The sequence below is a fragment of the Bos indicus genome, chromosome 7, assembly GCF_029378745.1.
Source record: "Bos indicus isolate NIAB-ARS_2022 breed Sahiwal x Tharparkar chromosome 7, NIAB-ARS_B.indTharparkar_mat_pri_1.0, whole genome shotgun sequence".
In the NCBI taxonomy this organism is placed as follows: Eukaryota; Metazoa; Chordata; class Mammalia; order Artiodactyla; family Bovidae; genus Bos; species Bos indicus.
Genome location: NC_091766.1, coordinates 3,384,297 through 3,400,952, shown reverse-complemented (window position 1 = coordinate 3,400,952; position 16,656 = coordinate 3,384,297). Strand labels below are relative to the sequence as shown.

Sequence of the window (16,656 nt, the reverse complement as noted above, 5' to 3'; positions counted from 1 at the left end):
GTTGTTATCTGACTCACCATTCATGAAGTTGGGTATACTTAGCAGTACCCCATCATCAACTGTATCCCACAAAAATTGGGATACAAAAGATTGGGCTCAAGTAGGCCCTGAAGGCACAGGTTAAGATGCATGAGGAATTGGCCCACATGCATGCTCCTCCCACCCTTTTCTGGTACCCTGCCTTCTGTTTCCCAACCATTCCGTACTTGGGGAATGCCCTGTAATCAGTTGACTGAGGAGGAAATACTGGGGCCTGGTTGCAGGATATGTAGGCACTACCCAGAGGAGGAGAGTAGTAGCAGGACGGTTTCTCCCTGGGACATCCTAAAGGACAGTGGTGAAGGGAAATCCTCCCAGTGGACAGAACCACAAGCAGTGCTTCTGGTTCATTTGTGTTGGGAAACGCAGTCTTGTGTATGCAGTCTTTTTACCCCTACTTTGCCTCTTAAGAGTGGGCCTTGGGGCTAGAACACTTTATTATCAAGAGGTAAAAAAAACCCCCACAACCTATGCCATGCTTTTGGGGGAATAACTTTCCTTGTTACAATCTCTACCAGTGATCTTTTGCTCTGCTTAAGCCTGTACATTAGTGGTTCTCAAGCATACCCAGTCTTTCAAGATGTTCAGACTCCGTGGGGGAAGGGGAAGGGTCCTTCCATTATGGTACTGAGGGGTGTGCACGAGCCAGTTGCTGTCCATTGGCTGCTGGAGGGACCTGCTGACCATGAGGGACCTGTGCCTATTATTGGAACTGATCTTGCTCTGTCTCTTCTCTATGTAAATAAAACTCAGTAAGGCGTTGCTCCATCCAGCGCTTAACTGTGTTGTGTTTCATGCTGACTCCAACACCACGGTGCTGTGGGGAGGTGTTTGGAGTCCTCTTCTGGGATTAGTGACGATAAGCAGCATTCTGGTCAACAGTCTGCTTGGAAGGAGGGATGGCCAGAGGCTGAACTGTGTTCTGATTGGTTGTGGCAAAGTGGTTTGGCTGGAGGTTCAGGGATGGGAAGAAACATGATTGGAAACTTGATGACGAGCAGGTCTGGGGTAGAATTGGATGAATAGTCTTTCTGAATGGGCAGAAAGGTGAAGATATGTCCCACGTGAGGGGTCACCAAAGCGTCTCCTCAGCAGAAGAGAATTTTAGTAACCAAACGCATAGGAAGACCCATTCTCTGGACACCAGTCAGCCTGTTTCTCCAGTCCATCCTGTTATTGCCCAGTGGGCCCATGAGCACAACGGCAACAGGGTGGAGGAGGCTGTGTTTGGGCACTGAAGCACGAACTCCACTTATCAAGGCCGGCTTGGCGATTGCCACTGCCCTGCAGTCCCGTGGCAGCAGCGGTCAGCACTGAGTCTCCACTGTGGCATCTTTCTCCAGGGTGTTCAGTCAGCTGCTTGGTGGGTTGGTTACAGTGCATGTTACTTACTGTGAATTCTTTGTAGATGGCGAGTCACTCTTGCTGCTTTAAATTTTTGTTTCTGTCTTTGAAGTTTCAGCAATTTGATCATAATGTGTTTCTTTTTTATTCTCCATGGAGTTTGTTGAGCTTCTTGGATGTGTCTATTCATGGTTTTCACCAGATTTGAGAAGTTTCAAATCAAATATATTTTCTGCCCCTTTTGTGTCCATCTGGAATTCCTGTAATACATGTGTTGATCTGCTTGATGGTGTCCCATAGTTTCTTTAGGTTCTGTTCATTTTTCTTCTGGAGAAGACGGTGGCACCCCACTCCAGTATTCTTGCCTGGAAAATAACATGGACAGAGGAGCCTGGTACGCTGCAGTCCGTGGGGTTGCTAAGAGTTGGACACGACTGAGCAACTTCACTTTCACTTTTCACTTTCATGCATTGGAGAAGGAAATGGCAACCCACTCCAGTGTTCTTGCCTGGAGAATCCCAGGGACAGGGAAGCCTGGTGGGCTGCCGTCTATGGGGTCACACAGAGTCACACACGACTGAAGTGACTTAGCAGCAGCAGCAGCAGCAGCATTTTTCTTCTTTTTTCTTTCTGCTCCTCAGACTAGAAAATTTCAAATGTTTGACCTTCAAATTTGCTTATCCTTTATTCTCCCTGCTCAGATCTGCTTTTGACTTCCTGTAGTGAGTTTTTTATTTCAGTTACTGTTACTTTTCAGCTCTAAAATTTGTTTGGTTTCTTTTCATAATTTCTATCTTTTTATTGAGATTCTTTGCTTATATATTGTTATTCTGATTTTTTTCAGTTCTTTGTCCATAATTTCCTTTAGCTCTTTGAACATATTTAAGACAGTTGATCTAATGTCTTTGACTGATAATTCAAATGTCTGGGCTTTCTTTATTTTCTGTGAATGGGGCATATTTTCCTCTTTCTTTGTATATTTGTAATTTTGTCTTCAGAACTACATATTTTGAAGATTATGTTTTCAGAACTCTGTTATGGACTGAATGTATGTGTCCCTGAAATTCATGTATTAAGTCTAAACCACCAGTGTGATGGTGTTAGGAGGTGGGGCCTTTGGAAGGTAAAGTTTAGATGAGGTCATGAGGGTGTAGCCTCCATGATGGGATTAGTGTCTTTACAGAGAAGGAAGAAGCTGGAGAGAAAGTGACTGAAAGCCAGGGAAAGAGCTCTGAGCAAAAACCACATCTGTTGTAATGCTGATCTTGGACTTTTTAGCCTCCAAAACTGTAAGAAATAAATATTTGTTGCTTAAGCTACCAGTCTGTTGCAGCCCAAGCTGAATGATAACACTCTGGAAATCTAATTCTCCTGTACCTCAGGGGTTGGTGGTTTTTGCTTGTTGAGGGTTGGAACTGACTTTTTGTGACTACTCCAGACTATTTTTGCAAAGCGTGTATTCCTTGTTAAGTGTGGCCACTGAAGCTCCCAAGAAAGAAAAAATAAATAGATCTTGTTTCTTTAAATTCCCTCCTGACTGGGGAGCACTCCAGCCCATGGTGGTAGAGAACTCTGTGCCAGCCTCTCAGCAATCGAAAGCCCCAGTCAAAACTCAACAGTCTCAGTTTTTGGAGGAAAGGTCATTGTTGCCCACCCTGGCTCCAACAGGCCACACTAGGAATACTTGCTGCTGTTTCACAGCTGTGAGCTATGGTTTTGTGGGGTGGGGGATGGTAGCTGCTACTGCTTGAAAGCAGAAGTTGCTTGAAATTCACTGTCTCTGCATCAACTTCCTCTGGATGCTGCAAATGTTCTCCTTGACCAGAGTTCCACGGTAGTTGCTTCAGACAGTTCTGCCAGTTTATTTGTTTTGCTGGAGGGACAGATTTCTGCAGCTTCCTATTCCACCATCTTCCCTGTACTCACTGTCTATATGGCTTTTATGAATAGATGATGCCCTTCATGTGACCATTTCATTCTAGAGCAAATTTCATTGTTTTTCTGTATTTAGCAGTTTTCAAAGTAATGATTTTGTTCTTTATCATCATTAAAAAATGTTGTTATAATTTTTAACATCCTTTTGAATTCCTGGATCTAAAAGTATTTGATGAGTTTCAATCCATTGCAATTAGTATACTACTGAAGCTGTTCCATCTTTAAGCATGTTGTGACATTTTTAATCCAATTATTTAGCAGGGAGTAATATCTAGGATTGGAAACCTTAAATTATATAACCTCAGGTATTCAGGGACAGCCCCTGTCACCTTTTATTACCTTTTAAATATGACTGTTGGGTGAATGGTCTGCAGACAAATTCCAGGTAAAGCCCACACTATAGAGCAGAAGCAAGGGCGAGGCACAGAAGCTCAGAGTCACTGGAGAAAGTCTCATCAGTGCAGTTGGTGTCCAGAGGCTTTATTTACAGCTGCCTCTTGGGAGGGAGTTAAGAGTCCTGGTTCCCTAATACTCATTTAACAGCCATGCCATTCTTCAATCAGATCTTTACCACTTCCTCACATTCTGTGGTAAAATGAGGATTACATAATGAATTTTTAGAATTCATTATGTTTTCATTGGGTTCTATGAGTAAGTAGCATTGTCTCAGTCTTCATATATTGGAATATGCCTTTATTTTACTGACACTCTGAATGGTAATTTGGCTTTTCACAGTTAAGCCAAATTCAGCTCAACATTTTGAAGATGTTTTCCATTGTCCTCTTTGCATATGTTATTGCTAAAGAGAATTTATTGTTCCTTTGTGGCTAATGTTTTTTTCTGCCTATTCTAAATGTTCTAATGTTTTACTGCTGTTTGTCTATTGTAGATGTTTTGGAACAGCTTTCTAACTTACATACCATAAAATTCACTCATTTTATGTGAACAATTCAGTGATTTTTAGTTACTTTACAGAGTTAAGTGAATGTAACTAGAGTCCAATTTTAGGACACTTCTGTCACCCTCAAAAGTTGCCTCAAGCCCAGTTGCTGTGACTCTCTGTTCTTAGCATAGCCCAGGTCACCACTGATCTGCTCTCGTTGTGTATTGTATGGGTTTGCCTTTCTGCAGAGTTAATATATGCCTGGCTCCTTTCAGCTGGCATTATGGTTTTTGAGATTCATTCATGTAGTAGGATGTACTTTATTACTGTGTATTTCTGAGTAACACTCTGTTCTGTAGATCTGTCACCTTTTGTTTACCCATTGACTAGTTTTTAGTCTTTTGCGGGGGAGGGCACCACATGGTTTGTGGAATCTCAAGTCCCCAGACTGAACCTGGCCACGGCAGTGAAAGCACCGAATCCTAACCACTAGACTACCGTGGGACTCCCTACCCAATGGTACACGTGTTGTTTCTACTTTGTGGTTATTATTAATAATGCTGCTATGGATACTCATGTACAAGTGTTTGTATAGGTACATATTTTCATTTCCTCTGGGAGGGAAGTTGCTGGGTCTTTGTTTAACATTTTTAGAAGCTGAGAAATTGTTTTTCAAAATAGTTGCACCATTTTGCATTCCTGCCAGTAATGTATGAGAGTTCTGTTTTCTCCACATCCTCACTAATACTTGTTATTGCCTTTTTTTAAAATGATAGCCATCCTAGTGGGTGTGAAGTGGTATCTCATTGTGGTATCCATTTTCATTTCCTCACAGTAGTGAGCATCTTTTCATGTGCTTTTTGTTCATATGTATATATTATTTTCAAGTCCTTTGATCATTTATTATTGTTATTCTAGAGTTATAAGAATTGTTTATATATTCTGGATATAAGTCCCTTTATCAGACATACGACTTACAGATATCTTCTCCTATTCTGTGGATTGTCATTTCCCTTTCTTAATTGTTTTTTTGAAATATGAAAATTTTTAATTTTGATGAAGTGTGATGTATCTGTTTTTTCCTTAATATTGTTTCACTTTTGATGTCATATCTAAGAATCTCTTGTCTAACCCCAGGTTGCAAAGATTTACTCTTGTACTTTCTTCTAAGAGTTTTTCTAGTTTTAGCTCTTATATATGATTAACTTTGAGTTCATTTTTGAAAAAGGCATGAGAATGGGACCAGTTTGTTTTATGGATATCCAGTTGTATCAGCAATGTTTGTTGAAAAGATATGTTTCCCCATTGAATTGTCTTGTCACCCTTGTTGATAATCAATTGCCCATAAATGTCAAGGTTTGTTTCTGAACTCTGAATTATTATGTTATTATTGAATTATGAAAATTATTATATTTCATTCATATACATAACTTTATACCAGCACTACACCATCTTCATTTCTATAGCTTTGTAGTAAGTTTTGCAGTCAGGTAATAGGAATCTAACTTTGTTCTTCTATTTCAAGATTGTTGGCTGTTCTGGGTCCCTTGCATTTTCATGTGAATTTTAGGATCAGCTAGCCAGTTGCTACACAAAAGCCAGTTGGGCTTTTGATAGAAATTGGGCTGAATGTGTCATTTTGGGAGAGTTTTGCCATCTTAACAATGTAATAATTGATGAATATAAAATTACTTACACTGAAATCAAAGAGGACACTAATAGATGGAGAAGTATACTGTGTTCATGGATCGGAAGAATCAGTATAGTGAAAATGAGTATACCACCCAAAGTAATCTATAGATTCAATGCAATCCCTATCAAGCTACCAATGGTATTTTTCACAGAGCTAGAACAAATAATTTCACAATTTGTATGGAAATATAAAAAACCTTGAATAGCCAAAGCAATCTTGAGAAAGAAGAATGGAACTGGAGGGATCAACCTGCCTGACTTCAGGCTTTACTACAAAGCCACAGTCATCAAGACGGTATGGTACTGGCACAAAGACAGAAATATAGATCATTGGAACAAAATAGAAAGCCCAGAGATAAATCCACACACCTGTGGACACCTTATCTTTGACAAAGGAGGCAAGAATATACAATGGAGAAAAGACAATCTCTTTAATAAGTGGTGCTGGGAAAACTGGTCAACCACTTAAAAAAGAATGAAACTAGAACACTTTCTAACACCATACACCAAAATAAATTCAAAATGGATTAAAGATCTAAACGTAAGACCAGAAACTATAAAACTCCTAGAGGAGAACATAGGCAAAACACTCTCTGACGTAAATCACAGCAGGATCCTCTATGACCCACCTCCCAGAATATTGGAAATAAAAGCAAAAATAAACAAATGGGACCTAATTAAACTTAAAAGCTTCTGCACAACAAAGGAAACTATAAGCAAGGTGAAAAGACAGCCTTCAGAATGGGAGAAAATAATAGCAAATGAAGCAACTGACAAAAAATTAATCTCAAAAATATACAAGCAACTCCTGCAGCTCAATTCCAGAAAAATAAATGACCCAATCAAAAAATGGGCCAAAGAACTAAACAGACATTTCTTCAAAGAAGACATACAGATGGCTAACAAACACATGAAAAGATGCTCAACATTACTCATTATCAGAGAAATGCAAATCAAAACCACAATGAGGTACCATTTCATGCCAATCAGAATGGCTGCTATCCAAAAGTCTACAAACAATAACAGCTGGAGAGGGTGTGGAGAAAAGGGAGCCCTCTTACACTGTTGGTGGGAATGCAAACTAGTACAGCCACTATGGAGAACAGTGTGGAGATTCCTTAAAAAACTGGAAATAGAACTGCCATATGATCCAGCAGTCCCACTACTGGGCATACACACCGAGGAAACCAGAATTGAAAGAGACACGTGTACCCCAATGTTCATTGCAACACTGTTTACAATATGCAGGGTATGGAAGCAACCTAGATGTCCATCAGCAGACGAACGGATAAGAAAGCTGTGGTACAGATACACAATGGAGTATTACTCAGCCATTAAAAAGAATACATTTGAATCAGTTCTAATGAGGTGGATGAAACTGGAGCCTATTATACAGAGTGAAGTAAGTCAGGAAGAAAAACACCAATACAGTATACTAACGTATATATATGGAATTTAGAAAGATGGTAACGATAACCCTGTATGCGAGACAGCAAAAGAGACATAGATGTACAGAACAGTCTTTTGGACTCTGTGGGGGAGGGTGAGGGTGGGATGATTTGGGAGAATGGCATTGAAACATGTATCATATGTGAAACGAATTGCCAGTCCAGGTTCGATGCAGGATACAGGATGCTCGGGGCTGGTGCACTGGGATGACCCAGAGGGATGGTATGGGGAGGGAGGTGGGAGGGGGGTTCAGGATGGGGAACACGTGTACACCTGTGGCGGATTCATGTCGATGTATGGCAAAACCAATACAATATTGTAAAGTAATTAGCCTCCAATTTAAATAAAATTTTATTAAAAAATAAAAATAAAATTACTTAAGCCTATTTTACTTTTTAGGTTGTTTGCTCCCTCTCATTCAGTTTTTTTCTTTATTATTTCTTGCTAGGGGTTTAATTTTTAAAATTACTTCAGAGATAATGTTTTATAATTTTTCTGTGTTCCTTTTCATTGTTTCCTACTTTTCCTTCTACTTTCTTTGTGTATAATTTATAGCTTTTTGAGGTAGAGGCTTAGACCACTGATTTTAAACCTTCCTAAGAAGTTTTCATGATCTCCTCAAAATTCAGGCTTAAATTGAAGAAAATAGGGAAGAACCACTAGGCCATTCAGGCCTGGCCTAAATCAAATCCTTATGATTATACAGTGGAGGTGAAGAATAGATTCAAGGGTTAGATATGGTAGACAGAGTGCCTGAAGAACTATGGGTGGAGGTTCCTAGTATTGTACAGGATGTGTTGATCAAAACCATCCCAATGAAAAAGAAATGCACGAAGGCAAAGTGGTGGTCTGAGGAGGCTTTACAAATAGCTGAGAAAAGAAGAGAGGTGAAAGGCAAGGGAGAAAGGGAATGATATATCCAACTGAATGCAGAGTTCCAGAGAATATGAAGGAGATATGAGAAAGCCTTCTTAAGTAAACAGTGCAAAGAAATAAAGGAAAACAATAGAACGGGAAAGACTAGAGATCTCTTCCAAAAAATTGGAGCTATCAGGGAACATTTTATGCAGAGATGGGTAGGCATGATAAAGGACAGAAACATCGAAGACCTAACAAAAACAGAGGAGATTAAAAAGAAGTGGCAAGAATACACAGAAGAATTATACAAAATACATCTTGATGACCTGGATAACCATGGTGTGATCACTCATCTAGAGCCAGACGTCCTGGAGTGTAAAGTTCTGTGGAGCTTAGGAGGCATCACTACAAACAAAGCTAATGGAAGTTGTGACATTCCAACTGAATTATTTAAAATCCTAAAAGATAGTGCAGTTGAAGTGCTGCACTCAATATGTCAGCAAATTTGGAAAACTCAGCAATGGCCACAGGACTAGAAAAGGTTAGTTTTCATTCAAGTCCCAAAAAAGGGCAATGCCAAAGAATGAACCAGACAGTTGTGCTCATTTCACATGCTAGCAAGGTCATGTTCAAAATCCTTCAAGCTAGCCTTCAACAGTGTATGAACTGGGAACTTCCAGATGTATAAGCTGGATATAGAAAAGGCAGAGGAACCAGAGATCAAATTGCCAACATTTTTTGGATCATAGAGAAAGCAAGGGAATTCCAGGAAAACTTCTGCTTCTGCTTCATTGATGATGCTAAAGCCTTTGATTGTATGGATGACAACAAAATGTGGAAAACTCTTAAAGAGATGAGAATACCAGGCCACCTGACCTGTTTCCTGAGAAACCTATATGCAGATCAAAAAGCTATAGTCAGAACTGGACATGGATCAACAGACTGGTTCAAAATTGGGAGAGGAGTATGTCAAGGCTGTATATTGTCACCCTGCTTATTTAACTTAGATGCAGAGTATGTCGTGCAAAATGCCAGGCTGGGATGAATCACAAGCTGGAACCAAGATGGCTGAGAGAATTAGCAACAACCCCAAATAGGCAGATGATACCACTCTAATGGCAGAAAGTGAAGAGGAACTAAAGAGCCTCTTGATGAGGGTGAAAGAGGAGAGTTTCAAGCTGGCTTAAAACTCAGCATTCAGAAAACTAAGATAATGGCGTCTGATCCCATCACTTCATGGCAAATAGAAGGGGAAAAAGTGGAAACAGTGACAGATTTTCTTTTCTTGGGCTCCAAAATCACTGCGGACCATGACTGCAGCCATGAAATTAAGATGCTGACAAACCTAGAGAGTGAAAAGCAGAGGCATTGCTTTGCCAACAAAGGTCTGTATAGTCAAAGCTGTGGTTTTTCCAGTAGACATCCCTGGATGTGAGAGTTGGATCATAAAAAGGCTGAGCATCGAAGAACTGATCGTTTTTAATTGTGGTGCTGGAGAAGACTCTTGTGAGTCCCTTGAACTGCAAGGAGATTGAGTAGTCCATCCTAAAGGAAATCAACTCTGAATGTTCATCGGAAGGACTGATGCTGAAGCTGAAGCTCTGATATTTTGGCCACCTGATGGGAAGAGTTGACTCATTAGAAAAGACCCTAATGCTCGGAAAGATTGAGGTCAGGAGGAGAAGGGGGCAGCAGAGGAAGAGATGGTTGGATAACATCACTGACTCAATGAACATGAGTTTGAGCAAACTCCAGGTGATAGTGAAGGACAGAGAAGCCTGGGGGTGTGCTGTAGTCCATAGGGTCTCAAAAAGCTGGATGTGACTGAGCAACTGAATTGCAAGAGGTTTTCAAATATATGCATTGAGAAAGATGAACTTCCCTCTCATGACTGCTCTGTTTACATTCCACTATATTTTTGTATATCATGTTTTTAGTTCCATTCACTTCAAATATTTTATAGTTTCCTAGTAGGTGGTGTCTGGTCCCAGTACAGTTGACTTTGGGGACTACCAGCCTTGGACTGCTGTCTGCAAGAGCTGGCAAGTCCCAGTACTTGCTAGTGTGTGAAGCAAGGACTCCTAGGGCTGGTGCCTGCCTGATTATGAGTGGAACCTGTTCCCGGTATAGTTGCCTGTAGGGCCTGGGGTCCCAGAGCTGATTCTTACCCGTTGATGGGTGGTGCCAGATTCTTGTGTGGCTGGCTACAGCTCTGTTGGTCCAGGACTGGGGTCTCAGCCTGCCGTTGTCAGGGTCATGGCTGTGCAGTGTGGGAGGTCCCAGGACTCTTGGCCACCTGCTGGTGGGTGGAGCCATGTTCCAGTGCCGATAGTCTAGACTCCAAACAAGTACATCCACTGGTGCGCTTGCCAGCTTCAGTATCCTCATGATAGAACCTAAACGGCTCCTACAAACGGCTGCCACCAGCATCTGTGTCCCTAGAAGTTCTGGTGCCTTCCTGCCTCCCTGGCAGGCTTCTCCAAGTGTAACGGGCAGGTCTGATCTAGACTCCCTTTGAAATTACTCCATCTTTGCGGGGTCTCTGAGCATGTGATACTTTGTATCATTTAAAAGAAGCATTTCTCTTTTCCTAGAGCCCTCTAGCTCTCACACACAAGACTTGCTGACCTTCCAAGTCAGTTGTTATGGAGCTTATCTTCCAGTATAATACCCCTGGGGTGGGGAGCCCAGTATGGACCCCTGACTTCTTGGGGAGAACCTCTGCAATTGTGATTGCCCACCCTTTCATATGTCACCTACCTGGGGATGTGGGTTTTAACTATACTGCAGCTCCACTGCTCCTACCCATCTCATTGTAGTTCCTTCTTGACATCCTCAGTTTGGGGAAATCTTTTCTGCTAGTCTCCAGGTCCTTCTCACTGATAGTTCCTCTGTAAGTAGTCATAATTTTGGTTTACCTGTGGGAGGAAGTGAAGGTGTTCGTTCTGTGCCATCTTGACCACTCTGTTACATAACATTTTTGTTGTTATTGTTTATGTTCTGAATATACTTCAGAGTGCATCCAGCATTTGGAGGTATCAGTTGAGATGGTTGAATACTATTGTTCAAAATTTCTCTATTCTTACTAATTACCTTTGTCTTCTTGCTGTATCAGTTGTGGAGAGAAATTTGTTAAAACCTGCAACTTGTAGTTTTGTCCGTTTTTGCTGAATGAATTTTGAAGTTCTGTTTTTAGATGCATGCATGTTTACTGTCATTGTCTGTTTTTTTTAGATGGACCCTTTTATTATTATGCATTGTCCCTCTTTTCCCAGTAACATTTCTTGTCTTAAAGTTTATTTTGGCATGTTATTTTATTTTACTTTTCCAGTCCCTTTACTTTCAGTCTGTCGTGTGTCTTTATATTTCACATTGCTTCTTGTCAACAGGATATAACTGTTTTATTTGAACTAACCATGTGCCTTTTAGTTAGAGAATTTAGCCCACTTATATTTGGTACGATTACAAATAGGGTTGTGATAATTCTACTATCTCGTTGTTTGCTGTTTATTTGATTTGCTGTTTTGTTCCTTTGCTTTTCCTTTCTTGCTTCCGCTGTTTTCCTTTCTTACTTTTTAGATTTATCTCTTGATGTATTAGTGGTTAAATTAGAGCTGTGTTGTCCAATGTGATAGCCACTAACCACATTAAAATTAAGTTTAAAATTCAGTTCATCATTGCTTTGGCTATATTTCAGGTGCCCAGTAGCCACGTGTCTCCATTACTGGATTAGGAAATACAGATTAGTGCAGAAAGTTCTATTAGATAGCTCTGTAAAGGTTATGATCAGGATTTATTTTGGTCAAAACTACCCCAGGGCAAGTGTGAAAAGAGCAGTATTCTAGTCAGAAAATGTTTTTGTTGTGTGTCTACTCCTGGTTATCTGTGTGTCTGTAGACAAATGTCCCACTGCTCTTAGCCTCAGTTTTTTTTAAAACACGAGGATAATAATTCCTGCTCTAGCTGCTTCTTGGAGTGCTTGTGGAAAAGAAAACTATAAAATGGTAACAGTCTTTATAAAGGTCAAAGCAATTTTCCAAAAAAAAAAAAAAAAAAAAATTAACAACTGATTGTCTACTTTCTGTGTTTTGTTTGCTTTTTTAGGTTGCTGACTGAACTGGAGTCTCCTTCTTGGTGGCCCTTTAGCTCCAAGCTTTGGAAGACGCCATCGGAGACAAAGCCCAAGTGGGACGCCTCCATGGCTGATTCCAAAGCTTTTGGAAAAGAAGGGATAGTGATCCAAGTTCCTGCTATTATTTCCCAAAGAACAGAATCTCATGTTAAACCAGGAAGGCTCACGGTCCTTGTTTCTGGGTTGGAAATCTACAACTCAGATTCTTTGCTCATGCACAGATTTGAAAGAGAAGATGTGGATGACATCAAGGTCCACACACCTTATGAAATTAGCATCCGCCAGCGGTTCATTGGGAAGCCAGACATAAGTTATCGTTTGATATCTGCCAAGATGCCAGAGGTTATCCCCATTTTGGAAGTACAGTTCAGCAAGAAGATCGAGTTATTAGAAGTCGCCATGATGCTCGGAAGCACTAGAACCTCTTCTCTAGCAGAGAAGGGCTACTCAGTCTGGCATGCAGGTGAGTGATCATCAAAACAGTCTGTGCACAAAACCTGTAAAGTCACAGTCACACTCAGCACACCCATGGTGCACACTGACCATGATGCATCACATACAGCAACTGCTGGTTTCAGCTCACTAGCGACTGCCCATTTGCTTGTAAATAAAAATATTTTCAGACCATTTTTCTTAGTATTTACCCTCTGAATATCAGATCACTCGGTTTTATCATTTCCTTTAGAGCTGTGGTTTCCAAGTGGGTCAGAAAGGTTTTGGTGACACTTTCAGAAGAAGGAAAGCTCCCAAGTTAGGTGTTTTCACCCCTTTCCTCCACTTGATTTGAGAACCAACACTTCAGGGTCTTGCCTAGCTTCATCTCCACCTGCCCTGGTGTCTCCGCCCGGACCTGCATCAGTCTTGGTTTTCTTGGCACTTAGTCGAGGTCTTCCAAGCCCACCTTCCAGATGTACGTTTGGATGTCAGAATTTTTGATAACTATGCAGCATAGTTTTTGTGTGATTTTTAGCGTCTACAAAGATTGTGAAAACCTTTGCTTTTCTTGGCAGTGTGACTGCAGTATCCTCTTGCAGGTCTCTGTGGGGTGTGGAGGGTATAGCTGAGTCTGGCCCCTGGGTCCAGTGTGGGTGGCAGGACATGTGGATGTGAGGGTGTCAGTGGTATCTTGATGGTATTTTTATTTTTTTGATTGTGAGGTGAAATATCAGACACCTTGTAGTTGCTTTTTGGTCTCGCAGATTTTTCTGTGTGGGTTGGTCGTTCTGTTTGTTTTTGTTTTTCTACTAGGCTTTTTTTTTTTTTCTCTCTGATATAATTATAGGGGTTCATTATTCATTCTAGATTGATTCCTCGTTGATTATTGATTGTTATTGTTGATTATTGATTATTATTCCTCGTTGATTTGGAAGTGACAAATACGTCTCCCAGACTGTCAGCCTCCGTTACAGAAACCTCTAATTTTGCCGTGGTCAGATCCACCACTTTTCCCCTTAAGTTTATTTTTGAGCCCTACTTAAGAAATCCCAAAGTCATAAAATATTCTTCTGTTTTCTAATACTAACATTACAGGTGACATTACTTCCTTGTTATAGTGATTTTTCTAATAAGTAATAATCTTTTCTTGTTAACTTCAGTTGTTAGAGTTTGTTTGTAAGAGCTATGTTTGTTACTATTCCAGTTCCTTTCATTTCCTTTTCCTCTTAAGTGACTGATTTCAGTATGTAATCTATTTACATAAAAGGGCCAAAAAGGGTAGATTGTACCAGCCAACATCAGATGCTGAGCAGAAGGACCCTTGAGGAAAGGCCGTCTGCAAGCTCAGCCTGGTTAGCTCCTCTGATAACCCACGTCTTTGAGTCCTCATCACTGCTCTTTTCCTCTGGGGGAGCCTCAGCAGTGAGAGGAGGAAGGAGGGCCTGGCTGGTGGGACCAGATGCAGAGCACTGTGGGCTACTGGTTTTAACAGTGCTGTTGAGGAATTCACCTATACCAGGTATGATGCCAGGTACCTGTAGTCCTGAAAACCATCCTTCTTCTCATGGAGCTCTAGCACATTCAATTCATGGGTCTTGTTAGGCATGGTGATTTCAGAGAGAACGTGGCACAGAGAGAACGTGGCACAAATGAGATGGCAGGTGGGATCATGTCTTGTGTGGCACAGAAAGTCATACTGTGCAAGTGAGACGAGTGCAAGCTTGCTGGGCCTTGCTGTCACGGAGGGCAGACCCCGAGGATGGGATGATAAGCTCTGAGTCTAAGCCTACAGGTGGCAGATGGGGCTAGAGAGCAGCAGGGAGTGAGCGCCAGGGACTCTGCAGCTGTGATCAGACTGCAGGAAGCTAAGCGACTGCAGATTTGCAAGGCCACCCATCTGGAAGGGGAAAATGGACCTCTTGCTCATAAACTGAGGCTGCTGAGCAGAGGCTGAATGTCTTTCTTCTTAGGGAAGCTGCGGATATTATACCTTTAAGTTTTTTCAGCTGATTGAACCAGGCCCACCAGATTGTCTAGGATAGAACCCCTCCCCTAAAGTTAACTGATTGAGAGCTTTCACCACATCTATAAACACCTTCCCAGCAACAGCTAGATTAGGGTTGGATTGAATAACTGGGGACTATGGCCTCACCCATCCCAGTAATGGGTTGTATATATATGGAATGAGCTGAGCCACATCCACCGTGACAGATTGGTTTTCATTTCAGTGCTAACTTTAGCTTCTGGGTGGGATCCCTGCAGTGTGTCTGGGTTTGCACTGAGCATGAAGTCTGCCATCCTCCCCTTGTGAAGCTGCCTTGCCCAGCAAGGCAGGTGTACTTTACAGCTGTGGATTTGGAGGAATGCAGGTGATGAGGAGTTACGTTTGGAAGAAGCCAGCATGCTGAGTTCAGTAAGCAAGAGGATATCTTATTTGCTTGGAACTTCACAGTGGTCCTGTCAAGCCCAGTAATGAGAACTTACTTCTCACTGTTAACCTTTCTTGTTGTTGCATCTGTCAGCACCTCTGTTTTTACTTTTCTGTGTGGGAAACAGCAGAAACAGTGGAGATGACTTTGACATCTCAGAAACCTCTCTCTCCTCAGTGAGCTATTTTAGTAAAATGTGTGGCCAGAAGGTGGCGATCTAGTAACAGTGGACCAATGTTTGTTAAGAACCAGAGTCCAGAAGAACTTTCCAGAGACTTTTGTTGTAATGTATAGTGTAGACAGATTGAGGGCCTAGGTGGCCAGGCTGGGAACTGGGGGAGGAGGAGAGTCTCCTGGGCTTCAAGGGCTGGAAATGGTGCAGGTGGGAAGATTCCACCTTAAGCAAGAGCAGTTGCAAATTGCTGTTTGCCTGCGCAGCATCTTTAGAATAATCTTTTAAGTTTTAGAACAGTTTCAGACTTGAGGGAGGGTTGTGAGGATAGCGCAGCGTGCCGGTGTCTCCTACACCCAGGTCCCCCGGTTCTTGTCGTCTTACGTTGGTATTGTTCATCGTCACAACTAATGAACCTGTCTGTGTTGATGCATCTGTACTCACTAAATTCCATGCTTTATCCAGATTTCCTTAAGTTTTACTGTTCCCGAATCCTATCCAGGGTCCCACATGATATTTTGGAGTCTCATCTTGGACTCCTCTAGACTATTGCAGATTCTCAGACTCCACTTGTTTTGATGATCTTGACAGTGGTCAGGTTTTGTAGCCTTTTCCCTAGCTGGACCTTGTCTCATGTTGTCTCATGATCCACTGGGGTGATGGGTTTGGGGAGGAAGACCACAGAGCTCTTATCATAAGAGCAAGGTCCGTGCATAGCATTTTTAAGGAGTTTTTTGGTACTGAGTTTTGTTTTTACTGTTTGCTAACTGTTGCCTTCTGAGAGGGGCCTTCTCTGACCATCTAATTTAAGAAGACTGGTTTCCCATTCACTGACCCTGTAGAAATCTTGCTTAGCACATGCATCTCTGTAAAATGGTAAGTAAACTTCTAGGGCATTGAAGTCTCTGCACAGGGCCATTAATGTAGGACCGTCTTTTGGAGCAGTGAGGTTCTGACCCTGGGACACGGCATCATACTTCCCACCAGCAGGGCTCCATGTGGCTGATGGGCCACGGCCGTCAGGCTGACCACCGAGAGACCCCCACGTGGCCACTAGAACACGAGTGCACTGACTTCAAACAGGCCCCACGTGGTTATTAGGACATGGTGACTCCTGACTGTCGACAGGCCCTCAGAGAGCTGCTTGACCCTCAACCCCTTGACCCCTTCGAGGACCCAGAGGTCCAAGCTGTGTACCATACAATTTTGTAAATTTGCAAAGTAAGTTTTTTTTAAAATTGTAATTAGTTGAGACTAGTGTCTCTCTCCATTTCAGCTTTCTCTCTCA

General features: G+C 41.8%; 1 protein-coding gene across 4 annotated transcripts in view; it reads left to right on the top strand.

Annotated features, from left to right (window-relative positions):
- Positions 1-16,656, top strand: part of SNAP47 (synaptosome associated protein 47) — a 104,477-nt gene that overhangs the window by 66,219 nt on the left and 21,602 nt on the right. For 3 of the 4 annotated variants that reach the window (XR_011567440.1, XM_070792433.1, XM_019963757.2), the window contains exon 3: positions 12,305-12,795. Coding sequence is in view for 3 of the 4 variants with exons in the window: in XM_070792433.1 (XP_070648534.1) it covers positions 12,305-12,795 (491 nt within the window). In the remaining variant the exon portion in view is untranslated. The remainder of the gene's footprint in view (positions 1-12,304; positions 12,796-16,656) is intronic. The other variant, XM_019963758.2, reaches the window with a different exon arrangement.